The 26,099-nt window shown below is 44.1% G+C and overlaps 1 protein-coding gene across 2 annotated transcripts; it reads right to left on the minus strand.

The window, feature by feature from the left end:
* Window positions 1-3,164: 3,164 nt before the first annotated feature.
* On the minus strand, window positions 3,165-25,315 carry HAO1 (hydroxyacid oxidase 1). 2 transcript variants are annotated; one of them, XM_015621627.2, is made up of 8 exons: window positions 25,122-25,297; window positions 18,693-18,844; window positions 12,053-12,308; window positions 9,008-9,183; window positions 8,460-8,551; window positions 5,760-5,918; window positions 5,412-5,481; window positions 3,165-5,039 (listed from the first exon to the last, which is right to left on the minus strand). In XM_015621627.2, exons 1-8 carry the CDS (start codon window positions 25,256-25,258, stop codon window positions 4,969-4,971), a joined length of 1,113 nt encoding a protein of 370 aa, XP_015477113.1. In that variant the 5' UTR covers window positions 25,259-25,297; the 3' UTR covers window positions 3,165-4,968. The 2 variants fall into 2 exon arrangements, with proteins under 2 accessions (XP_015477113.1, XP_015477114.1); XM_015621628.3 differs by lacking the exons at window positions 3,165-5,039; window positions 5,412-5,481; window positions 5,760-5,918 and adding an exon at window positions 5,951-6,294 and having other exon boundaries at window positions 25,122-25,315.
* Window positions 25,316-26,099: the final 784 nt, after the last annotated feature.

Below are 26,099 nucleotides of genomic sequence, written 5' to 3' on the forward strand. Positions count from 1 at the left end.
CACAGAGGTGCCAATAGATTACTCAGTGTGGATAATTACCTGGGCACCCTGCAGGATTGTGACAGAGGTGTATTGATTGTCTCAGGGCAGTCCTGTCAGGGTGCTCTCAGACACAATTCATCCTGCCTGCCTGAAATGATGACTTAAGAGCTGGAAATCCCTACGGGGGAATCAGATCTTTGAAGTTCCCCTGGGACAACCTCTGGGTGCCCCTCTCCAGAGCTCCAGGCCCCGAGGAAACATAGAGTTGCCCTCAAGGGCATTCTTATGTTGGCACATAAATGATGTACCTATGCAAAGGAAGTAGCTGAGCTACAACACAAAGGCACTTTGCATCTGGAGGACATGTTCTCAACGCAGCAAAACATCTTTGTTATGAATGTAACATATGTGGTACTCTTCCTCTGTTTGGCAGGAGATAAGAAAAACAGAAGCAATTCAAAAATGAAAACAAAATGGAGCATATAAGCATCGTGAAACAATTACAGTGCTGTGTCTCATTAGGATCTAAATCTGGGATTGCCAGTCTTGTTTTAAAAACAGTTTTGTTCAACACCCAGTGACAGAATTTAAAAGCTGACATATCTTGCTGTATTGTGGGCCGCAGTCACAGCTGGTGTAAATCAGTATAAACTAATGAAGTCAATGGAGCTTCTCTGATTTACACTAGCTGAGGTTATGGCTCAATAAGGTTAGGCTTGCTTTCTAGGAGTGTTCAAGGAAGCCAACTTCTGTGTGTCCTGTGATGAAGTGGTTATTTATAATGGCCTTCAGTGTGGTTTGGAGCCAAATTTCCACATCAAAAGTAGCTTTATAAGAGATATCCTTACAGTGAGGTTCAGTGCAAAATCATGACTTCAGAAGCCAGCTTTCCTCATGCACTCAAGTATTTGATTTCAGCCTGAAAACCATTTGAGAAGCCAAGAAAAGCAGAGCCATTCCTGCCTACTTCCCCAGCTCTGCTTCATCTTTGAGTCGCCTGCATATCCAGCAGGCCCTGACCTACACTGCCCATTTATCAAGGCGAGTTACTCTAAGTGTCTGTTTATTTATGTTCAGAAATTCCCAGTAAGACAGACAAATTTCATGCTCAACCTGAAAAATTGGGGATGGGGGGTGGAGTTCTTACCAGTTCCAGAGCTATTTGTTGGACTTGGCCACTAGTGAAAATAAAACACAATAACGTGTCCCGGAGTCACAGCGAGAGGTGGAGGTCACAAGAAAACAGATCATGTCTTTCACAGCTCCTCAGCTTCAGTGCACTGAATTATGACTCCTATTATTTACTCACTGGATTCTCCACCCTGCATGCACGCTCCAAGCATTCAAAAAGCAGCAGGTCTCTGCTTACAAAGGACTGACAGGCAAGTGAGAGAGAGAGGAAAATCTGTCCTGAAGCTACAGTAACCTCCTCCTCCTCCACATTTGATCTGAGAGGTCAGATGTTCTCAGAACCCTCAGCTAACTCCTGCCATCTGCTGAGCCATGCCTGCAGTCCTGCACCTCTGTGCTCTCCTCTGCTGAATTAAAATGCCAGACTCTCATGGCAAAGATGTCCCCAGCACAGCCAAACCTGCTCAAGGTGGACTTTTCCAGAAGGATATTGTTCTTTTTCTTAGGAGAACCCTGTTCCCTGCATGTCCAGCCTCGATGTGATCAGAAAACATCACAGGCTTTCACTGACCTTGTCACCTTGAAACAGATTGATTTATTTAGAACTTAGTGCTAAAAATGCAGTTGTCTTGATCTCAGCTGTTGAGATCCCCAAGCAGGGCTGAAGCCTCTCCAAACCTCCTGAGTGGTTTCTACATATCCTGTGGAGAATGCCGCCCTTTTCTACACACCCTTCAGTGGGTTTAATCCTCCAGGAGCTCACTGGGGCTGAGGAGAACTTTGTGGCGATGCTTCCAAAAGGGAAACTTCTGAACTGCCAGCAGCAGAGAAATCCACACACAGACTGAACATGAAAGTATGTATGTAAGAGCCTGCCTCGCATCTGAACCTCTTGGGAAGTACCACTTTCTCCTAAAAAAGCACAGGATCATCCTCTTCTTTCATATCCTCAGGTTTTGCTTTTGGTCTCTTCTCTCTTCACAAAACATGTGATAAATATTTTCTTATTAAGAGCTGCAATCTCCTTTTCCAGGGAATGTTCCTGGTCCATCTTGGGAGGTGGTTAGAGAACCCCATTCAGTTATTGGTAATTCACCAGCCTCCCAAACCAGTTGGGATTTTTCTCAGTACCCAGCACACCAGCTGAGTGCTGTCTTTCTGGATACAGAAATATCACTCACTGTTCTCCCCTTATTAGGTTTTTTCTATGTAGATATTTTTTCTTTGTGATTGTGATTTAATATGGAGCCAGAGTAAAGCCAGAAAATAATTTCGCTATTAAACCCATCGGGTTTGTTATTTGACATTTGGGTAGGCAGTTACACTAAAGAATCAGAAATGCAAAACACTCCTGCTCCCCTCTACTTCTGTGCCTGGATCTAAGGACTATGACTAAAAGTGTGTTGGGTTCACTTGTTACCTAAGAGAAATCATTTTCTACTTAACATATTTCACAAAGACCTATTTTTTTTGTTACATTACTTATGTTCTCCTCAGAAACACTCTCACAAACTATAAAAAGGTTCCACTATCACCTGTGTGCTCTGTTTTTTTTCTCAGCTTCTCCAGATGAAGCAAGTGTGGAGATAGATTTTTTTTTTTCCTTTGCCTGGACATTGTTCAGCAAATCTCTGAAATATTTTCAAATGAAAAGTTTGAAAAGTTTCAAAAACTTTTAAAATGGTTGAAGGCACTCAGTCTTTCTGCTTTTTAACCCAAACCAAACAGAATTCCTACCTTTTTTTTGAATTTATTTAATAATTTCAAAAAGTAGTTGTGTTTTTCTGTCTCAAAATCAAAATAAATTCTCTTCACTATGGAATATTTTAAAAAGAGAATTCAATGAGACAAATTAATTTACTTTCAGTTAACAGTCTCACAGCCTTTAAGTATTTGGCTTAAATTCTAGTTTTTTATGCTTGTCTAGTCTTACTAGGGTTGAACTGGAAAGCAGTCAGAAGATTCTCAGATAACAGGCAGGAAAAAACAATGTAAACCCCTTATCCCAGAGGAACTAGAAACAGTGAATTACGCACAAGTAATGAAACCGGTTTCTTCACCATCAGAACTTCTATTGAACCACAGAGTTTCAGAACTTTCCTTGAATCTGGTTGGGGCAAAGACAGGAAACTGCATCTTCTGAGCTTTAGAAATAGATCTTAAATATGTAAACATAAGATATTATGCCCCTGTCTTTTAAGTAACATTTATATTATCTCAAATAAACAGTCTTGCCGAAGTTAGTCCGTAATTGACATCTGACAGAGTCCACATTGCAACAGATATGATAAGTGCAGTAAACAGCAGAAATTATGCTTCTCTGTGCTCTGAGAAACATTCATATTTCCTTGCACAGATAAACTTTATTTTGTTGCTACGCAACTCTCACACAACAGACCGCATTCTGCAGTAAATAAGAGTACAAATTTTACAACTGGAGGGCAAGCATGTGGCCTTTTGGGTTTTCTCCCCGTTTCGAGTTCCAGCCCCAGCTTTAGTTCACATTATAATATTCCATCATTTCATTACAAAGCTGCCTCTAAAGCTCAGCAAGGGATATTTCAAACCAAGCAAAGCGGGAGAGTCAGAATGCATGAGGCTGATGGGAAACAAATGGTGGAGCTGGTGATGTCAGTGAAACCATGACATGAGGAGTTTTTTCTCTTTTTCAGTCATCTTTAAAAATGAACATTAAATTTTCACAGCAAGATGTTCAAAACCTGTGTGGCCTCTCCCTGCTCCCTGTAATACTGCCATACCTGCAAGGGATGTGAGGCAGGTGAAGAGCTACCCTTGGTTTTACCCAAGATGAGAACAGTATAGTCTTACCTCCTTTGTTCTTTACTGTTGCAAAATTTATCCTGAATTCAGTGGATATTTGGATTGTTTAGAGAACAGAGGCACAGATCCTCTGTGTCTCTGCATCCTCATCATAAGCAGAGTAAAGAACACTAAGATTTATCTGACTTAAGGGTGTGCATGGAAACTCAATAGAACCACTAGGCTCTTCCCAGGTCATGGGTTAATGGCTCAATTATTCAAGTTTCCCTTTTTCACATGGCTGCAAATTCTACAAACTCCCCCAGGTAGCATCAGCCTTCCCTTGCCACTGTTAGCAAATCAATCCAGGTGAAAAATGTGACTTGGAGCTCCAGGTGGATGCAGCTGGCACAGTTTGGGCTACAGGGATTTGCATTAGCCTAGGAACTGATGTACATCCAATGCTTGTACATAACAGCTGTCTGGTTGCAGAGGAGCTTGTGCCAGTTAAATGGCTGAATTTCCCCAATTTTCCCCAGTTTTGCTTTGCTCTGTGGTTCCTTACAATGAAGAGTCCTCTGGGCTCCTAAAGTCTACGTGCCACAAGCCCAGATGCTTATAAAGTCACTAGGGAAAGGACACTCTGTTCATAAGAAAGCAAGATTTAATCTCTACAATCTACAGTCTAGTTTCTCTAAACACTGAGCAAGAAGCATCTTTTCCATTTAAAATTTCAGCATTTCTGTTTGCTATCAAAACATTTCTGTTTATAGTTTCACTTTAACAGCTAAATTACTCCTAGGCATGGAAATTAATTATCAGCATTTGTTGCATAACAGATTGAAGTGTCTATGCTGGTCTTGTATAAAGGTCCATCTCTAATCACACCTCCCAGTGTAGCAGCTTTCCTTAAGAGCCCAAGAGATTTGGTAACACCTGCAAAATTTGCTTTGAGTTCTTTCTTCAACAAGTGATCTCCTACAGAGGAGAGCATTCCCTCAGTCAGGATTGCAGGAGAGGGATTCCACAGAGGGAATGCAGTTGGATTTTGTCTGGAAGCACAACAGGCAATGCACAAGGCAAGAGTCTTCAGACCTAAATCTTGGAGAACAATGCTTGATGTCTTCGGATCAGTGTCCTGCCAATTTCTTCTACTCTCCGGCATCCTGGAGGAGAATTTGCAGATCAGTTCAAGCCCCTGATTTTCCAACCCACTCTAAGCCTTTTCTTTTTCTGCCTCATAAAAATCTACATTCTGTCACATGAAATTCACCCCTTACCAACCAAAGATTTGCCACTGCTTGTCTATGGATTTATTGCTCTCCTTGTGAAAAAAAATCCCAAAATAACATTTTCACCTAATCTACTCAGTTCCCCATTTACAAGGCAGGGATAACAAGTCTTTTTCCCATTTCTCCACAGACTAACCTGCTTAGATTGCAAACATTCCCCTCATGCAAGCTGCTATAGCATCTTGCCTGGGGCAAATGAAAGCTCTGAGGAAATGAGACTACGGAGAGGAAATGTTGCTGTCCCACCTGTCAGTGCCATTGCCAGGCGAAACTCTTCCTTCAGCATCTGGAGAACTTCTTTTGCTCCTTCTTCACCCTGGGAGATTAGGAGACAATGTGAACTATTATGTGTACGTGTAAGTGCGTAGGTATAGACACGTATACGTGTGCCAAGAAAAGTTTTATGCACAAACATAAATCCTGAGGGTTGGTCGTAGCAAATTTTAGCAAATAGCAAATCAGATGATCTGGATGCCCACAGAGACATCATACACACACTCCTCTGTGCACACAGACACAAATATGTGCATAGAATGAGGCTAAAGAGTGAGTCTAGGGATGTAAAGTCATGCAGCTGAGCTTTTCCTCACTTACTTGATAAGCCAATCCCCAGAGAATAGGTCTCCCAATGAAAACAGCTTTGGCACCAAGAGCCAATGCCTTGAGGACATCCGTGCCTTTTCTTACACCACCATCCAGGAACACCTCCACCTTCCCCTCCACAGCCTCCACAATTTCAGGCAAGACATCAATCTAAAAGAGAGAAACCAGGAACACAGCTTGGCTGCTCCTGAAACCCTGTTTATTTTTTGAGACAATTCTTACACACAGGATCCAAGCTTTACAGCAGCTTAATGAGCAGTTGTGTACCTAAATCTATACCCAAATAACACAGCCTGGAATTGAGAACCAGCAGTGACTTTGCAGGGTAGAAGGTACATGCAAAGGTCAAATTTATTTGGAGAGTCACATAAACAGAATGAGAATCAGCAGGGTCTCACTAAATGGCCGTCTGACCCCATGACACATACCTGACACAAGCCAGTATCTGATTCTTATGCAGAATATACGAAACAGCAGCACTAAGGAAGCCTTTTGGTGGTGTTACCTCCCAAACTTTCAGTCTTCCCTAGTTTGGGGATGAAATTGAATCAGTTCACTTTTTAAATAATCGTCTTTGCTTCCCTGTTTAAATTTCCCATTCATTTATCCTGAGGGCCATCTGAAGAACCCAGAGGCAGGTTATACCTATAGACAAGGAGTGAGAGAAACATGCCTGAAGGAACTTAGAGTTGGCTGAAAAATTTTAATTAATGTATTTTCCCTTTTGAAAATGCATCTAATTATAGGAATGACCATAGAGAAAAACTTCTTAATGTAAGAAAAAAAATAACTTTCCTCTAAGTTTTGAGCAAGGTGGGAAATAATTTCTTTTAATGCATATGTATGTTGCTTTCACTGAGCTCTGCTCATCCCCTTTCTCAACTTATCCCCTACACCAGAGATGCAAGTAAAGGGGGGAAAGTATTTTACTGCTCTCAAGTTACAAGTAAGTAACCAGGGAATTAAGTCATTCCTCTTGCCATGCAAGAGGTCCCAGTGAAAGGATGAGCCTCCTGAATTCAAGCCTGGAGCATTAATTACAGGGCAACTTTTCCTATAAGGCCACCTAAATAGTTCCTATTCATGAAAATCAGGAAAGGAACACCACCAGGAGCCAAGTATTAAGGAGACTGGAAACAGTGTGTGGAAGAGAAAAGACACACAAATTCACATCTTTCAAATACGGATGTAATTAATTTCCTTTCTAATGGATAAAAATGACTAGAAGATGGGGGGGGGGAAATACTTGAAAGTGCAGTTTGTTTTTAGATTTGGATTAAAATTTTCTCAACGTTTGGCACTTGCTGTGATTTTCCCCCTCCCTTTGGTTTTGCTCTCTTGCCAGACATATTTTGGATCTATTTCCATATCCAGAGACCACTTTCTACATCCTGACAAACTGTACCAACATTAAAGTGCTCTAATAACTAAAGCATGATGCAAACCATAATTAAAACATAGATTTCCTCAATGTGTAACTAGACACTAGAAATATTGACCAGCTTGGGTTCAACTCACGATCTGAAACCCCACAAAACTGAAGCAAATTATTATGTTTCTAAATCAGAACCATTTAACGTGATCTGATACAGACACATTATAAAAACAGCATTGTGAAGTGTTGTTCTCTGTACCAGAAATCCAGGGAACACATCAGCTTCAGCAGTTCTCCTCTGCCCTGTGGTGTGGCAATGGAGTAACCCCTAACAAGGAGTTTGCAAATTTCTCTTCTACTGCAGCTCTCAAAAATTAATTTGTATTTCTTGAGCTCTCCCATGTTCCTCAAAATGATGTTTTTAATAACCTTATACATTGTTGCTGTTGAATTACCTCACACACAGGCTTGCCCAAGAGTTTTGAATACTCTCAATGAAATTGGGAATACATTCCCAGGAGGTGACAAGAGGACCTGTTCCCCTCTCCCTTCAGGGAACCATCGTGGAAAACAGGAGGTTTTTCATCATGAACCTATTGGAAATACTCAGAGAGGCACAACTGGGCTTTGATTCTCCTCCCTTTCATTCTCTTTCTATTTGTGCAGCTTTCCCTCACCAAATGAAGCAAGATGAGTGATGACTGGAATTTTGGGGTTTTTCCTTCATCCTGAGCACATACTTTTTCATTTTCCTTTACTTCTTTATTTTTTGCCGACTGAGAAATTCTCAAATCCCTTTCACCTTTGGAAAAGTCATGGGGTAGCACGACAAGGAAAAGGAAAAAGGAAAAACTGTAATTTAACCACTCTCTCCCTTTTCCAAAGGTGAAAATACTTGAAAGGAGAAAAATGGAGAGTTTCATTCTGCCTTTAGCTGTTCCTTAACTGTAATTTTTCAGAAGCCTCCAAAGAATATTAAAAGAGGGAAAACAACCCTAATACAACCTTCAGTGTGCTGCAAATGGCAACGAGGGTTTTTCAAAAACAGAATGAGAAAGAAGAAATTAAAGAGGAGAGTGGAAAAAAATTCTGAAAGGTTTTTCAATTTGATCTACCAAGGAAAGGCTGTGTCTAGCTCAGAGTATATAGAGTGACATACATAGAGCAGTGAAGAGAGGTTATTACTCATGGCTTAAGACACAGAACACTTATTCCAGGTTTTTCCTCCAGTTTCCACATGTTCAGAGAAAGCAAACAAGATGCCAAGAGGCAGAGAAAATTAGAGATTACTGGAGCATATTGGCATCAGTACTCACAGTAGCAGGGACCCCATCAAGCTGTCGTGCTCCATGATTTGACACCAGGATCCCATTTACCCCAATCTTTACAGCTTCTTTGGCATCATCAGCTAGGAAAAAACCCCAAACAGGATGTGTCCTTCCATAAGCGGGAGCTTGTAGACACCACAATCAGGGAATCACTAAAGAAAACATTGTCAGCTCATGCAAAGCCACCTTAGGGCTTCAGCCTTCCAAAGCCTCACCTCAACAGAGACAAAGGTTTTATCTTTAAGTAATAAGAGCAGAAAAGTAGTTTGAAATGTTGGAGCAGAACATTTTATCCCTTTGGATCAGCAACCACTTTGGTTGCTAGCCTTTATTTTCTCTATTATGTTCCAGAACTCAATTTTGTCCCACTGCAAAATCACTGGCATGATCATATTAAGGGTGGTATTGGTGACAACACCAGGCACTTATTTAAACAACTGCTTCCACAAACACCTTCACTGGAGGGTTTCTAACAGTGCAGGAGGAAGTGACAGCTCTTCCTTTGCCTTGTCCCGGGAAGCAGCAGAGCTACGCACCCCTGAGGATCCCTTTCAGCACGATGGGCAGTGAGGTCAGCCCCCGCAGCCACTTGATGTCCTCCCAGTTGACGCTGGCATCGATGGCCTCAGCAACGTACACAGCCAGCCCGCTATTTTCTCCAAAGTCTTTCCCTGAGGAGAATGCCAGGTCGCTGCTGGAGAAGTTTTTTAATCTAAAGTGACAGAAGACACAGAAAAATAGTCTGAGGAAGATTCACTGTAGCCACAATCAGTCCCAAATGGCAGAATTCAATATACCTGAGTTAAAGCTTTGCTGCACTGCAGGGCAGGAGCAAAACCAGCCGGTCCCAGCATGTCAGATCCCAGTCCTCAGGGAGCCAAAACCTTTGGCTGACAAAGTATTTGATAATCAACATAAGCACTGGATCTTTGGTGTCCCTTGCAACCCAAGCCTTTCTATCTTACTGTAACACTGGGGCAAGTTTCTCTGGCCCAAGGTAACAGTCCTGCTTTAGCAAAAGAAATATGGTTGGGTTTTGTTGTTTTTCAAATCTGGGGCATTCTGTTATGAGAGGAATAGGGGATCAAGGAGGTGGAGAGGAGAAGGAGGAAATGAAGTTTTCTTAAGCTCCATGAAATAGATGGATGTGCATGAAGCCCTGCAAAGAATTCAGAATTTTCATCTGTCCAATAAGGCCAAAAGCCAGCCTGTTTACCTTGTGTCCCTTTTGTACATTTCCTTGTAAAATGTAGGGAGCAAAGGAAGCAGATGTGAAAGCATTAGCTGTTATTTAGGTTTTTCAGAACAAAATCTCACAGGTTCTAGCACATCCATGTCCCAGCTGCCCTGCTCTTCTGAAACTGTGTCCTGTTCCACATTGGGCTATTTAATACTCACATTTCACATTTTGGGAAGTGCATGAGTGTTTTTGCATGGAACCTGGCTGGTTTCACTGCTGATTTCATGCCTGCAACAAGCAACATTTCACATGGCTTCTCTGTTCAGCTCCAGGCCCAGAAGCAAACAAGAAAGGAGCGGGCTCTCAGCAAGATCCAGCTTTTCAGCTGTTGGTTTGTGGAGGGTGGGGTGCCCAGAGGAAAACAGAACCATGGATAAGATTATATAAATAACTGTTGTTTTTCTTGGCCTGGGAAATGCAGATCAACACTTGGATGAATGTTGCCTTACATACATTTCAGAGCACAATGGCACCTTGTTGTTGCTTTGAAACTTTGTTGAAAACCCGAAGCCAAGAAAAAGTTATCACATAAATGAGCGGAGCCCCGCGCTAGGAGAGTTTCACCGCGGCCTCTGCAACAAAGCGCTGCCCAAGCGGCGCTCAGGAATCTGCAGTGATTAATTGGAACCTTTAAGGATTACTCCAATTTCATGTGATTTCATACAGTTCACTCGAAACTTTGTTATACTTGGGCAGGTGGGGTCAAAGTGCTTTCTTTCTCCCGCTTTCCTCAAATGTCTTTGGGTTATTGGATTCAAAAACTCCTCAACCCCAAGCCTTAAAATTCTATTGCCTCTAAAAAATAAGCTTTTTAAATAATTGTTTAATTTTATCTTTTAGAGCAAAAGGTCAGTGTATATTGATAATATGTCAAACACTGATCTCTAGCACGATTACAACACAGGGCTTATCGGTGTGGTGGTACATTTTCATATTGGATGCTTTAGGGCTTTTTTGCTTTCTGGTGCTTTCCTCCTAAAAGTGTACTTTAACACAGAAATCAGGGTAGAGTTCAGGTTGCTCTGCCAACTTTCATCTCTTAGTTGCAAGTACAAATGCATGGGGGAGAGCCAACACCCCAAGCTCTGGAGGAGTTTTTGCCAGTGAGGTAGAGAATCAGATTCACTGCAGAGCCCCGTGGCTTCTCTTCCTTTTGAATGGTATGGAAATTGAGAAAAACCTCGAGATGCGATTCTTGCTAAGTACATGTTACATACAATGTGTGCATAATATAACACAACAGTCTTTGGAGACATAGGAAGAACAATTCAATTTCATCGATAATATTCAAAACCAGCTTTCACCCAGAACTCACCTCAAAGTTTATCTGCTTCAAAATACATTATGCTGTCTTTTATTTTTATTTTTCTTTCTCTCTCTGTTTCTCCATTTTTGTGTTCATTTTCATGCTCTAAATAATTCCAGCATTTACCATGGTAGGCTGTGGTTGTTACCAAGGCCCATGTGCAACAACCTCACAAGATTTTTAGCTTCAAGTCCTGGATATTCCATCAAGCAAATATTCTTCCAGCAAGTCTTTGGCTGCTAGAACTGAGCCAGAACTTCAGCATATGTTTATCAGGGGAGTCTCTACAGTCTATCAATTCATACTTACAAAAGGGCAAGCAAATCAGCACCCTTAAACACCATTGTAAGGTTAAAATTCTGGTTTAACTCTGCTTAAAACTGAATTCCTCATTGGCGCTGCAGTGGGGAGGAACTAGAATTAGTGCTGGTCAATCATGATGCCAGAAATTCTGAGACACAGAAAATGTCCCAAAATACACTTTGGGGTAACAATTGCCCTCATGGAGAATTTAGAAAGACTGATATCCACATGTTTCTGTATTTGAGTAAAAGAAGAGTTGAAGCTGCTCAAAAAGGAGCTCTGCAGTTGATAGCAACGTGGCCCTGGGCCCAGAGCAACGTCATAGGACAACACAGAAGGAAGCAGAACATCTTTTGGAAGGGAGTTTTGGCCCACTAGGTTCAGGGCCCTTTTGGAGCCCAGCCACTTCTGCTGCTGGATCCCAGCTCAACATCAGAGCAGACCATTCCGGGCTGTGCCCAGCTGAGGTTTGAAGATAGCCAAGAATTCATTGACAGGTGGATAAGGAAATGTCCCTCATCTCTTCCTTCAGCAGCCTGCAGCCTCACATTGCCTGGCACCGCACCTTTTACAGTGTGCAAACAGCCAGGAAAGCTTCACTTTGACCCAAAGCAGCTCCCAGCCCAAGCACAGCACGAGATACACGCACAGCTCCGCAGAGCTGTTGCCCAGGACAGAGCCCTGGTGGTGCCCAGGGCCCTGGCACGGTCCCACAGCCGGCAGCAGAGGTACCTGAGGTGCGGCGGAAGCTGGAACTTGTTGCGCACGTCGGCGACGCGCCGGCCGAGGTACGGGGTGTCCACGGTGACGAAGATCCCTCTGTAGCCGGCTCTCTCCGCGCGCCTCACCAGCGACTCCGTGACCTCCCGGTCCTTGTACACGTACAGCTGCAGCCAGCGAAGGCCGGCCGGAGCTGCCTCAGCCACCTCCTCGATGGACGAGGTGGCCCAGGAGCTCAGCATCATCCCTGTCCCCACGGCCTGGCAGGCTGGAGGAGCACAAAGTGAGATTTTCCAAACAGGAGCATTAAAATAATGCATTTAAGGCTTCCAACTTTTCAAACGTTGCCACGTTGCCTCCCAAAAATCACCGTCCGCACACGCGGCTGCCAACGCAGGCTGCACCGGCTAACCTCACACAGATATGTTTTTATGAATCTATCACTTATTCTTCTTGGAGTAATCTGTCACTTATTGTAAAATAAAGGAAAACATGCCGTAAAACTCAAAAATATTATAGAAAGCCTTGCTTTCCTTGGTCTACCACAGTATGCATATTTTTAATGTAAATGGACCTCTGTTTCAAGACGTCATCCCCAGCCCATGGAGGAATTAAAAAGTGGTCTTTATGACAACATTTTATTAAATAAGGATTACAAGCCTCTTGGAGTGGAAACTTATGAACAGCTTATTCAAACAAATTGGTTACACCCTCCCAGGGCCACCAGCTAGTTTTCCCTCACTGGAAATACAGCAGCAATCACTCAAACCTCTCTGGTTCGTAACCATTCTGTTCCTCTCCTTTAAACTACTGGACATAGTTCCCTCTGTATCGGGAATGCACGGGAGGGTTGTGAACCCAGGAATTGTGAAACCCTCACATCAGATAAGGGAGAAATGTAAATGTTTCATCTGCCTTTAGGTATGCATTTATTTCCATTTTTTCATTTTATTCCCAAGTCTACCTCTATAGCCCTATGGTTGCAAAAGCAAAAAATTTGGCCAGCAACTGCACAACAAAACATTTTTGGTGAAGAGAAGATATAAGTCACAATATATCACCACATCCTTTCAACTTAGCTGCATACGTAGCAACAGAGTAAATAGTGTTTTTCTCTTATTTGAAGCAGTTTGGTTCAATGAGAGTTCAGCCATCCCAAACGGGGTTCTGGAATTTTCATGCAGGCATGCTCACAAAATTCCCCTCGTCTCTCCTGTAAAGTTCGCAGCTCTCTAGTGAAGCACCAGCTCAACACACATAGTTTAGATCTCTCAGGCAAATCCAAAGTTCACAGACAAAATTTTTCAAAGTTTTAGAAATTCCCAGTTCCAGTTTTGGTCGCTCTATTTCTGATCTTGATAATTTTAAAGCTTATTTTGACAATTTTCTAGACTTCTAAAACCATGAGATACAGAGGCCTGCAGTGCTGCAAGGTTTGGTTGGGGTTTTTTTCCACCTCAAATTAGGTTTCTCTAAAAATACACTCCCACTTCTCACACATTTAGGTGCAGCTGAAGAAAACAGAAGCAATTAATTTCCTCTAACAACCACATTTTACTACTTCACTTTTGGGGTGCTGCAAATTATTTATTATTTCAAATCAGTCCTACTACAGCCATATTCCCACAGGATGCTCTTGCTGCAATATGTGACATTTACCAGAGTTTAAGCATGAGATGCTTTTGTAAACCAGCCTTTCCTCTTGCCATTTCATGATTGCTTTTAGTTGTTTGGCTTTTTATGTGGTTTTTTTTCCAGGTCTTCTTTTAATCCTGAGCATTGCCCAAAGGACACATTCACTCTTGTACACCCTGCAGGCTCCTGTTGGGCTCCACGACAGTGCAGAGAGAACAGCAGTAGCCACACACGGGAAGCTGGGGAAATCCATGGAATCACAGAATGGTAAAGAGTCTCTTCCTCATCTCTAATCCAAACCTGCCCTCTGGCAGTTTAAAGCCATTCACTCTTGGGGAACTCAACTGAAGTATTTTATGTAGCAACAAATGGGATAGGACGCACTTGGGAGCTCCAGTGGGGAACAGAGCAGGGACCTTTCTTAGCCCTTTTCTCATCCTGAAGCCTCAGAGCATCCTCCCTCCCTCTGATGGGGCATCACTTCATTACGTGGTTTGGGAAGGATATGGAATTTGTCCCTGTGGGCAGCTCAGAGGGAGAATACTTCAGGGAGGGCACTGGAGAGGAGCCCAGTTCAAGCTTGCAGATTTTGTCAGGGTTACCTTGTATGGGAATGGGAACTCACTTTTTCCCTCTAGCTGGGCAAATTCCCATCATTTCCCTTTTAGGGGCATTCCAAAGCCCAGCAGTCACACTGCCCCCACTGCAGGCATTTTTTCCTGAATCCACCAGTGAATCCACTGTCCCCAAGCTAAGGGCCAGAGGACATTCCATGGGATCAACACGGTGTCCTTTTGGCACAGTGGTATTTCTCAGGAGGAGCAGCTGTGTTCTTGGAGCTGCATCTCCCAAGGAACAGAGCTGTTTAAAGAACTTCACATTACTCTCTTGACAAACCACATTTGGCTGAGAGATCCCTGTCAGCCTCTCTTCCCTCAGCCCTTGCAAAACCCTGTGTGTGAGCGGTGCCTGCCCTCCTCTCGTTGACACAACGCGTTTTGTCAGCTGTGCAGGAAGGCTGGAGGGAAGGGACAGGAGGCCAAAACGGATCTGGGATCTGCCTGGCATGCCAGGCTGCCTGGGCACACTTGCAGCACGAAGTCCCCTGGCCATGCCACTCTCCAGGAGGAATCCAGGCCAGGGCAGCCCAGGCCATGTTGTCCCATGTGAATGCTGTCCCCTCCTTGACTCTGGATTGACATTCATTTGCATATCTCAAAATTAACCTCAAGTTTGATCACCACGTGGGTAATGGGTGTTTTCACTGCTGTTTTCACTGTGGCTGAGCACAAAATATAATAAATGGCCGAATGCCTCCTTCCCAGTCACAGCCATGTCTAATGGGCACAAGAAACCCAAACTTCATTGCTCTGCATCACAGAGAGAAAAAGCACGGTAGCAGCCTGTTAAGAGCCAAAGGAACAAAGGTGTTGCTCCCTCTCTATTGGGAATGACAGAGCTGCCAGAAACTCAGCTGAAACAGGGGTGGAAAACAGCTTTCCAGTCAATATTCCTGTTCTCCATTTGGCAAAGCAAACGATGCAGTCACGTCGCAGGTGATGGTGAAACCCTTCCTGCGTCAGCAGCAGCCTGGAGAGCGGCTTGAGTGCAGCTGCAGAGGGCAAACACAAAAACTTCAGCCCTGAGAAACTATCAGTGACAGTTCTCAAAAGACCTGGCCAAGAAATTTGATTTTCAGCCATTCATGGAGAAGCCAGGCACTGGAGTTTAAACTATACAGTAAGTGCAATATGGAATAAGCAGGAATATAAACACAAGTCTCAATAAAATAGTGCTACAAATCTGTTTGATTAATTAAATTAAGTAAACTAAAGTTGCAAAAGGTTGAAAAAAACTGCTATTTCTTGCTGAGCAGCTGGATGGTGCACAAGATTCTGAGTCAGTGTACTAGAGGTGGGTCCTGTTGACACGGGGATCATGTTGGTTTGCAATAACTGCATGAAGTCAGGGTGGCAAATGAATGCCTTGGCATGGAGGAACAGTGAATCTGCTGATGGACAAGCAAGAAAAAAGATCCCAGAGAATCAGAAGGGTTCTATTGAAAAGTGTTTAGAGAAAAACCTTTTGCACTTTAGTGGCTAAGATTATTCATCAAATTTGGCAAATATTTTTAGTTAAAGAGGTTGAAATTGGAATGGGAAGGATGAGAAAAAAACACCTAAGTCAAAATGTCATGTGTTGATCTTTTCAAAATGGAAATGTTTTCTCCTGAGCTGACACTTTTGTTTCAAAACAGAACTATAGCTAAAAGCATTAGCCAGTAGGAAAATGAAATAAAACATTATGTTTTGGATCAAATGAAACATTTCAGTTAATCCAAAACAATTTTCCTCCCAATTTTTCAGTTTCTACTGAACAGAAAATCCATTCTTTGGAAAATTGCCACATACACTGATGAGCTACAACTAAAATGCCAGGGAATATACTTGAAGGAAGACCTAGAAAAACTGGGACAACTGCCAAGGTGCATGAAATTGTTTCAAGGACAAGAGAGCTTTCTCTGCAAGGAAGGACTCCTTGCTACATTCAGACGTGTCAGAGAAAACTGAGGACCAACCTTAAAAACCTGCATAGATTTTTTTTATAAATTAATTTATTATTTTAAAGTCTAGCTAACAGGAGTACAAGTAAATCCAACACCTGGATTTGAGGCTGTGGAAGGTTTGCCCATGACTGCAGTTCATTCTGCTCAGAGTGGGGTCACCTAACCTTTGGATTAACTTACATGGTGTTGTCTGGCCTGGCACCAGCAGCTCCTAAAATGACAGCTGGTTGTTTTTTCTATGGAAGATTCTTTACCCATGCAAAAGAACTGCCCACAAAGGGGTGTTTCAGGTGAGCTGACAGAGCCTGTCCTGCTCTGGGAAGGTGCACCCTCCTCCCCACCACCTTGGTTACTGCAGGAGAGCATCCCTCAGGAAGCAGCAGCCCCCAAAACCCTGAGAAGCCCCAGAGCAAGGGGCTGTGAGGGCAGGGAGTTCTAAGGGACACCATGATGTGCCCTTGTCCCTAGAGGGGACATTTACCCTACAACACGTGGGCAAAGCTGCCGGGAGAGCAGAGCAGTTCCAAGCACCACGCTGTCACTCCAGGAAATTGTCCAGGAAATTGCTCGAGCATTGTTCTCCAAACACCCTGAGTTGAGGGAAGGAGCTGTCGGTGCTCTCTTCATCCCCCTGCTCTGCAGGGCAGCGTGGTGTGAGCCAGGATTATCTCTTGGGGTTCAAGGCCAGCCAGGCAGACTCGTGGCACACAGAGAGGCTCCTTTGGGAGCTGCTCACACCTGAGCCAAAAAAAGCCAGGCTTATGGAGCATGCCAGGCTTTGTGGGACTATGGATCAGACTTCCTTGGCTTGTGCAAACTGGTGCAGCTGAAGCAGAAGACGAATTAAAGCAACTAAGTTTGCTCACTTAAACTCTGTGCTACCTCTGGAATAGAAGAGAAGTTGGATGTGGCAAACCTCCTGATCCTGAGTGTCCAAGGTTTAAGAGAACCTTTAAGCTAAATGTGTACTTTACAGCTAATTTCTGTCATCTTATAAGGTCAAACCAAAAGCTTGGCATTGAGTGCCCCGCTCCACCTCTAACAGCACAAAACCAAAGCCTTTTTTTTCTCCCCCAAATGCCAATGCAATACAGAGGGTGTGATTTTAATACTACCCTCCTTTGAAAGCAATGAAGAATTCACCAGCTCCAATGGATAAGTTTATTGAACCACACATTCCAACTAGTGCCAGTACACTGAGCTGTCCCAGCTTGAAAACCCAGGAACATTAAATGCAATAATCACGTGTTAAAGTTTGAAACTGTGCTACTCAGCCTTATTATTCCACTCAACTTTGTGTGCCATTGTGGATTTACGTCTTAAAATGTGGCTGGGCTGCAGCATCAGCGTGAATCTTTGCTGAGAAACATTCTGAATTTTGTGTTGCAAATCTCGCTCTCACCATTGCATTAATATGTTTGCACTTAGTGTTTCAGAGTTTCCTCCCGGCACAAGCTGGCCCAGAACAAATCCGCAGGAGCTGCCAAAGGATGGGACAGCACCGAGGAGCTTCCCAAGCCCATCCGAGGTGCTGGAGCGCCATCGCGTGGGGTGCGCCGGCATTCACAAACAGGGAAAACAGCGACGGCTTCCTAACAAAGCTCTTGGGAAGGGGAAAACCGCGGCCCCAAACACGCTGCCACACTGGAGAGGTGTGTTTTTCAAAGATAACGCTGGAGCTGTGCTGTAACCCACCCCCGCGCACATCACAGCGATGAGAACTGAGAGCAGCTCCCGCTGCAGGGCTGAGAACTCGACTCACTTGACACCAGGATCTGCTACACTGGCCATGGAAACACTATTAGATAAAAAACCCAACCATGCACAGGATTTTTTTTTTTTAAATATCAGCTGTTTAGGTTTTTTGCCCTTTTACTTTCATCACTGAAGCACTGAAATGCACAGCCCACACCTCCTCCTCAGATTTGGTGCCATTCTTTAGCTGGGGTTGAAGAAGCAGGTGACAATTCCCCATCTGAATTCTGGTTAATATCCTTTCAGGCTGCAGCCTCTGTGCTGGCAACATCTTTGTGCAGCTTCTAGCCCAGAGGGGCCCTTATCTCACTGCTTCCCTGGGAAGCTCTCAAAGAGCTCTCTTCAAAGCAAGGATTGTTCCCAGGCAAACAAAGGCCTCAGCATTTCTAAAGTCAATTCTCTAACAGGAAGAGCATTGCTGTGACAGTGTTTATAGTTACATAGAATGTATAGGTAGGCAGATGGATGTTTTCAATTTTATATGTGAAAAATTATTCCCCTCTTGCATCCTTCATTTCCCTCCATTTCACAGAGAGAGAAACCACACTCAGGCGAGTGAAAGGGTAAAAAACAAAGGCAAGAATCAGCCTGGTTACCCTGAGCAGGAGCTGAAACCCACAGAGGAGCAAGGCACCCAGCTGGGATGGCCAGGCAGCAGGCACAGCACTGCCCTGTCCCTCCCCACCCAGGGCTCACCTCTGGCAGTCGCCGTCTCTCCGTGGGGGTGAGCCATGCGCTGCATTGCAGTGGCAGCCACGCACACGGGCACTGTGACCCTCTGGCCCAGAACTGAGGTGGACAGGTCCATCACCGACACGTCCCTGAGCACCCGGGGGTACAGCTTCCACCTGGCACACACACAGATAAACTTAATTTCAAATAGCTGCAGCGTGGGGGGAATTTACAGTTCCCAATGGGTAAGAGGAGGTTTTCCTGCTGTCACATGGTGGAAGCTGTGTTGGGGCTGGAACAGAATCCCACTGTGTCACCTAGAGCTGCAGCAAAACTCCTGCAGAGCACAAAACCTTGAGGGAGCAGGCAAGGAAGGACCAAAGAGCAGCGAGGGTGAAAGATGCAAAGACCTCTTGAACATTTTTGGGCTGGTATTGTTTGAAAGACAGGAGCTGTAAAACAATGAGGTTCATGATGAGTCTAAGCCTTCTGAAAGCCTTGGGGCAGAACTGGGTGCCAGATGCTGCCTGCAAATGGGAAAAGTCATCAGCCACCCTCAGTTATCCCATTGATGGATTAGGGAACCAAAAGACATGGGATTTTTGGATAACCAAGCCTGACCTGTGTGCTTGGAACTCCCTTTTCCAAACCAAGAGCAAACTAGACCACACTTAATCTGAAATTACAGTTTACTGCAGCCAGGCTGGACACCACATGTCTGCACACACAGAAATGTACCTTTTTTTCAACCCCCACAAAACAGCATCAAAAGATCATAATCCCTGTGATGGGGTTGCATTCCTGGGGATACCTGTGCCTTGGGACTTTTCCCCAGGTGCTATCACAGCACTATCACCACTAGAAGCCACAAGAGGAGGTGCAACACTTGGGGCTGCCTCTCATGAGCTCAGCCAGGCCAAAGCTCTACTCCCTGCAAGCACTGACCTCTCACTGAGGCCTCCCACCCTCCCTCGGGCTCCCATGGCTCCTGAACTGTAATTACAGAGAAGAATTAAAAAATGTATGGTCTAATACTGCTTAACTTGAGCAACTGCTCAGCACCAGAATGCTCAAGCTGATAATATTTTAGCTACCAGCACGGAGAGAGAACCAGAGCCACTGCTACCCTCTGACAGGGAGTAGGGGTGAGCTTGAGCTTGTGTATTAAAATTACAATCCAGGGGAAAAAAACCCAAAATTTCTGTTTTATAGAAAGATCAGGAGATGTTTCCCCAAAAAGCCTAGGGCAGAGCGTGGCAGAGACCCACCTTTCTGAAGGCCTGGAGCTTGGGGCTGTGCCAGCTCCCCAGGCAGTGCTCCCCAGGGAGGAGAAGGACAGTTATGATGCTTGGAAGGAGATGTGTGGCTGTGGAAGTCAGCTGTGCTGCTCAGTGCCAAGACACACACGGCAGGAACATCTCCTCACACTTGTTTTCATGCCATTGTAAGTTTGTTATTTTTCAGGGGAGGATGGGCTCAGGGTGGGACAAAGAAAACATGACTTCTTTCTCCCCATTTTTTTCCTAATTCCTCATTCCGAAGGCTTCCACTCTGAGGCATCTTTTCCCAGCAAAGAAAACAAAAATCCCTTTGTAACCTTGCTCATTTATACAATCAAACCCAAAAGCATAAAGGATGTGAAGCATCCCCCTCTTCCCCAGGCTCCTGGTTTCTGTGACCTGTCAGATTGTTACCTGCCACTGCCATCTCACAGCCAGCCTCTGAGGGTCAGTCCTGAGGTACAACAAACATCCCTGGTGCTTTTAGCTGGGAAGAGGAACAGGAGGAGCCAAAATCCTCCCAGCAGTGCATGCAAATGAAAAATGAAAAGAAAAATGATGCAGTCACAAGCAGAGATTCCTTATCAGGTCACATCCTCTCAACCAACATCCAGGCAGTGCTCCTGAAACAGAACTGACTTGTCCCACAAAAACACCAAACAGGTTCACTACCTGAGGATCATCATCCTTCAATAAAAACTGATTGCTTGGGAAACTCAGGTGTTTCCAGCTCTGAGTTTGACAGATACTTGAAAGCAGGCATTGTCTGGCCAGGGAAATGCCCTTAACAGCAGCAAGGAACCCTCACAGGCAGCGTTTCCCAGTCACCAGAGCACGCATTCATTCAGCTGCCACACAGCACCTGCTTCCTCCAAGTCTCTCAGTGAAATATTTCCTGCATATTTTAGAAAAAAAAATTGGATTTTTTTTTAAAAAAAATTTAATTCATCACCTCCTCATCACCCACATCTTTTTTCAGCCAAGTCCACACTCGTGTGCTGCAATCAGCAACTGAGAGTGAATGCATCCTTCTTCCCAGCTGGAAGCGGGAGATGCCGCAGTGGGGAAGGCAGCGAGCACTCCCAATTTAGGCAACTCCAGCTAAAAGCTGTTCTGAAGGAAAGATTAAAGGAAGGAAGGAGGATTAATCTTTTGGGTTTTTTCCTTTTTTCTCCATGCTCAAAAAACACTCTGATTGTAAGTTACCTTGCAGTTGGGTAAGAGGGAAGCACTGTCTGCTTTCAGCTGAGAAAAACATTGGAATTTTCAAACTGCACCATATTTTCAAGCAGCTCCTCTTGTTCCTCTGCTGAGTTGTCCCAAATCCCCTCATGTTGTAAGGCAAGAAGCACATTTAGGAAAAAGACACTTTGCTTAGGCCAAGCCTCCATCCTAAACCCAACCCAGCTTCCTGCCCTTCTCCCTCCTACAGTTCCCTTCAGAAGGAGCAGGGGCTGGTGCTGTGCCAGGCTAAGCAACAGCCGCTTTTCCTTGGGGAAAATTATCTTCCATCCCAGCACATCTTGCCATCCACACTCTTTTCCTGGTGCACTGGGAATCCCAGGTGAAAGACATCACAGCAACATACCTGAATTATTCCAAGCATTCCTTTTCTCCCCCTAAACTTCCCAAACTTGTCTGACCATGTCCCACTCTCAGCCTTGCTTTTTTAACCAGTGTTTAAATTATTTCTGTGGCCATTTTAATGTCTTTAATTGCTATAAGGTAACACCACGTTTGCAGAAATTGCATCATCTGCATTGATGCTGGCACTGCTGAAGCAGCAGCTGCTGTTCCTTGCACACAACAGAACAAGGCAGCTTCTCCCAAGGCCTGCAGGAATTCCGTGGCAGGGTGGATTAGCAGGAGCCTGCTCCTACACACACCAACATCCCCCTCCTTGGCATGCCGAGAGGGGAGACTCCAGATTGATTTCCTGAATGCCATCGAGCTAAAGGTGTCCTGACCTTGTCACAAACATCTCTTCTCCATTCAGGCCTCTTGCTTCTGTGACAACTTGAGAGGGGATTCCAGCTCCAGATGGGGCTGGGAGGACACTCAGCATTCCGGGATGCAGAGCAAAGCCAAGGTGAAGGCAGGCAGAGACCCCAGGGAATGACATATGCTCTGCCATCCCAAATCATCCTTTCTGGCCTTAATGCCTCACTTCTGCCAGGGCCATTTGAGAACTATGAATAAGAAATACTTATCTGGCCTCAGCAGGAACACACTGATATCAACATCTGAGTGCTGGTTCTTCCCTCAGTCCCAGAAGAGCTGGGGGAGAGTTGCTGTGCCTGAAACTTATCTTAAACACTGTCCTTGCAGAGGCAGTTTGTACCCTGATATGTGATTACACAAAGTACCTCAAGGTCAAAAGGCCAAGAGATTCATTTGATAATCCAATGAGTATGAATTGTGCTGCTCCCAAAATTGCATGGAGTGTTCCAAAGATACTGCAGGATCCAGCAACACAAACATCCATTAGGGTTAGTTCTTAATAACAATAGGAGTATTAGTCCTTCATAAGAACATCTATTTGTTTCTCCAGAAATGAAACCATTTGTTTGCCAAAAAAATAATAACTCAGATGAGCCCAGAACTGCTTTTCCACCCTCACACCTCACCTGACTACTCCTGCACCATAAAGGTACAGGCTAAAAGTTCCTGCTTCTGGTTCCGTTTTCTGCTTTCTCTTCCATTTGAACTTATAAATATTAAATAAACTGCAAACTTTTAAATACTTTTACTTGCAGACTGAACCCTGCAACTAAGCTTCTGACAGGGGAAATCAATGGGAAATGAAGCTGAACATACTCCTATATTTCACAAAACTATCTGACTTGGTGACCTTTGTGCCTCAGGGGTGTAAAGTCCATTTGACTTTATATTTACCCCCAAGCTGCAGTCAGAAACAGGCAGAAACAGCAGGACTGTGTGAGGGTCAGAGTGAGCAGCACTTCCCCATCTCTAACAGCTGGGCCATGCTTCTCCCAACAGCATCCAAGAGAAAAAGAAAGGTTTTTCAAAGCCCTTTGTGTCAAATTGGTCTTATAAACCAAAATATTACAAAGTCTTTATAGCAGGTTCTACCTTTTAGAGATGTATTCTGAAGAAGCCATTGCAAATATGATCTAAGGACTGTTAATGGCAGCATGTGCTGAGAAAATGGGATCTTGTTTTTCTTCAGATAAATATAAAGGGAGGGAGAGCAAAGAGAAACATCTCCCAGTCCCTTCATCCCTGAGGGGCAGGGACTCAGCATTAAGGGACTTTCAACCACAGCAAATCTCTTTGATTTCTTTTAATGTCTCAGGCCATTCAAGGCACCGCTAATGAACATCTCCTTTAGTCCCAGGCTGCCTGCAAACATCACAGTTTTGAACACCTAAAACTGGAGGGTTTACTGAAAATCTGACAGAAGATCCAGGAAAGATGAGGTAAGCCTGAACCCCACAGGCAACCAGCCCAGTGTAAGGGGGTCTCTTATCAGAGGAATCCATCCCTGTGCAGGAAACAGCTTCAGAGCAGAGCTGCCCTTATCTCCCAGCTCTGCTGATGCCAGCACAGCAAGGGACGTGCCCAGCTCTTTGTTAGCCTGTCTCTGGCAGCTTTAGATCCCACCTCATCATGATTAGCTTCAGCAGTTCCAAGTAGAACATTCACTGGTCCCAGAGTTTATTACCTACAAGTACTTCCTTGAGTGTTCTTTCCTTAATGTCTCATTTTGGTTTTATGAGGGCAAGTAGCATCAGAGCATCTGGATGCATTAAAAAAAGTACAGTAAAAATCAGGTGAGTGCTACTCCATCCCCTCCTGCTCCTATTCACTCCTCAGGGCAATCTTTTTTGTGTTTGTGCTTGTGTTTGAGCAGGGAAACTTCTGTGATGGCAGCTTCTGCATGGAGCTAGGAGGTCTGGAATAAGCAGTGGAGGTGAGTTGTCTTCTCTTAACATTATAAAGCTTTTCTATGTGTGTCCTTAAAATTAAGGTTATAGGCCCATTTCTGACCTTTGAGATCCTGCTAAATGAATTATCACAGAGTTTTCTACAACCTTCAACTCGCATCAGACTTCCAGCTGAATGGCCCATAGACACAGTGAGTAGGATTGCAGAAAAGCAAAGCAGGGAGGGAAAAAGACTGAGGATAAAACAGAAAATCGTGGTTTGGTTTGTTAAACTCAGAGGAACTAAAGACAAAGCCTTTGCAAAGGCAAGTGCAGGGGGTTAAATGTCTGCATCAACACAGCCCCTGAAGGAAAGCGGTGTCAGCAGCTGTTTCAGCAGCTTCACTGGGCTCAGCTGGGCTGAGGGGAGCAGCCTCCAGCTGCCTCCTTCTTTCTGCCCTGCTCAGGGATATTTAGGAGTAGGGAACCAACTGATGTGATGGCAGTTGTGACACTTCCACCGAATCCCACAGCAAGTGCCCACTGACTTTGTGTTGACTTTGTCCTTCTGAGGCTAAGGGTGACCTGAGCCCAAGTTTTGACAACAGTTCAGGAGGTCAGTCTAGGTCAAAACTGGTTTAGAACTGTTCCCAGCATTTACAGTATCTCCTGGTAAAGGGCTGACCTCCTGCTGGAATCCCTTGAGCACAGCTGGGCCGCCCAGGACTGAGCCCTGGATTTCCCAGCTCACTCCAGAGCTGGGAAATGCAGCTCCTTCCTGCAGGGCCCTGTGGCTCTCATCTGGGAAGGCTGTGGAACTAAATCAGTTTGGGAGAACTAAGGAAAAGGTAAAACTTACTAAGGACCTAAAAAGTACAACCCCACCCCAAGAACCCCTTGCAGGCACTATAACCTGAAACGAAGAAGTTTCAGTTTCATTAGCTGATTAAATATTGGAGCTGAAGGACTCTGGAGAGAATTTCTGATAACAAAAGAACCCAAATGCAGGCAAAGATTAAAAGGTGCTAATGGATTTTAGGGACTGCTTTTTGACAGAGTATGTTAGGTGGAGGAGTGAAAGGGGAGAGAGAGTTATCCTGAAAATCAGTTCTTTCAGAGTCTTTTTGCTAAAATAGAAAGAAGTTGCAGAGTTTTGAAGAAAAAATAGGAAGAAGTTGCGGAACTGAGTTTTGTCACAGAGAAAAATCTAAAATTGCACCACATCTACCAATAAAGAAGAACTTACACCCCCTGCCTCCCACCCCAGCCTTCAATCATCCTCCTACCTGGAAAACGCTGCGACATTATCAGCCAGTGTTTCCTGGTCATCCGCCCCAGATCGGTAATAATCGTACACGGATTTGGGCAGAAAGGTTTTAGCATACTCCTCAAAATCTGCAATGCACACTGGCTTGCCAGACATGTTTGCCAGATCTCACTGGGTTACTTTGTTCCCACTTCCCACTCTTTTAAACTCCGGAGTTTTGCCTGTAAATCATTAATATGGGACTTCATCAGGATTCAATTTGTCTACATTCTCCCCCCCAAAAAAATAAATACAGCAACTTCTTGTGTCATCCTGGACTTCAGCACCATCTTTTAGTTCATATGGTCAAGGCCAACCTAGAACATAACAGAATAAAATATGGTAAAAAGAGAGAAAATGATTAAGCAAGTTAAGAAATATGTAGTTAAACCTCCAATGACAGGAATGTACATTTCCCTCTGTCATCCAAAATATCCAGGAGACTGAAAGCAGAGTTTTCTCACACCCAAAAAGCCAAAATCTTGATTTAGATGATTTCTAAAAGCAGGTCCCAGCCTGCACATTTAGGGTAGCACCTAATACAGGTGAGATTGCAGTTATTTCCATTAGAATCCTGGATACTGAGGCCAGATGCAGAGACCCAGCTTCCAGACATCCTTGGGCAAACAGCTCCTGATTTTCAGGTAATTCCACCTCCACAACCCAAAGGGGTCTCGTTATTCTGAAAATGTTAAGAGTCAGATGCACCCATCAGCTGGAAATAAAAATATCTTACCAAAGAGACAACCCTCATCCAAAGTGTAACAGACTTGGCTAAAATTTCTTAAGTTCTCCTTGTTTTAAATTTTAAAAAATATGCAGAGTTTGCAACAGGTTTGTAGTAACTGTTTGACAGGGAAATTAAGAGTATATCATGTGTATATAATTCAGTTTTTCAGCTGCAGACTGCACATTAATATCAATTTACACACAATTACACCATGAGGCATTTGTTACT

This window comes from Parus major, chromosome 3 (assembly GCF_001522545.3).
Source record: "Parus major isolate Abel chromosome 3, Parus_major1.1, whole genome shotgun sequence".
Taxonomy (NCBI): domain Eukaryota; kingdom Metazoa; phylum Chordata; class Aves; order Passeriformes; family Paridae; genus Parus; species Parus major.

Excerpts from the sequence above, each read along its gene's own strand:
- HAO1 (XM_015621627.2), bottom strand. The coding sequence starts at position 25,258 with ATGTCTGGCAAGCCAGTGTGCATTGCAGATTTTGAGGAGTATGCTAAA. Across the intron at positions 18,845-25,121 it reads AATGTCGCAGCGTTTTCCAG|GTGGAAGCTGTACCCCCGGG; the intron begins GTAGGAGGATGA and ends TGTGTGTGCCAG. Across the intron at positions 5,040-5,411 it reads CCTGGCAATGGCACTGACAG|GATGCCGGAGAGTAGAAGAA; the intron begins GTGGGACAGCAA and ends ATTCTCCTCCAG.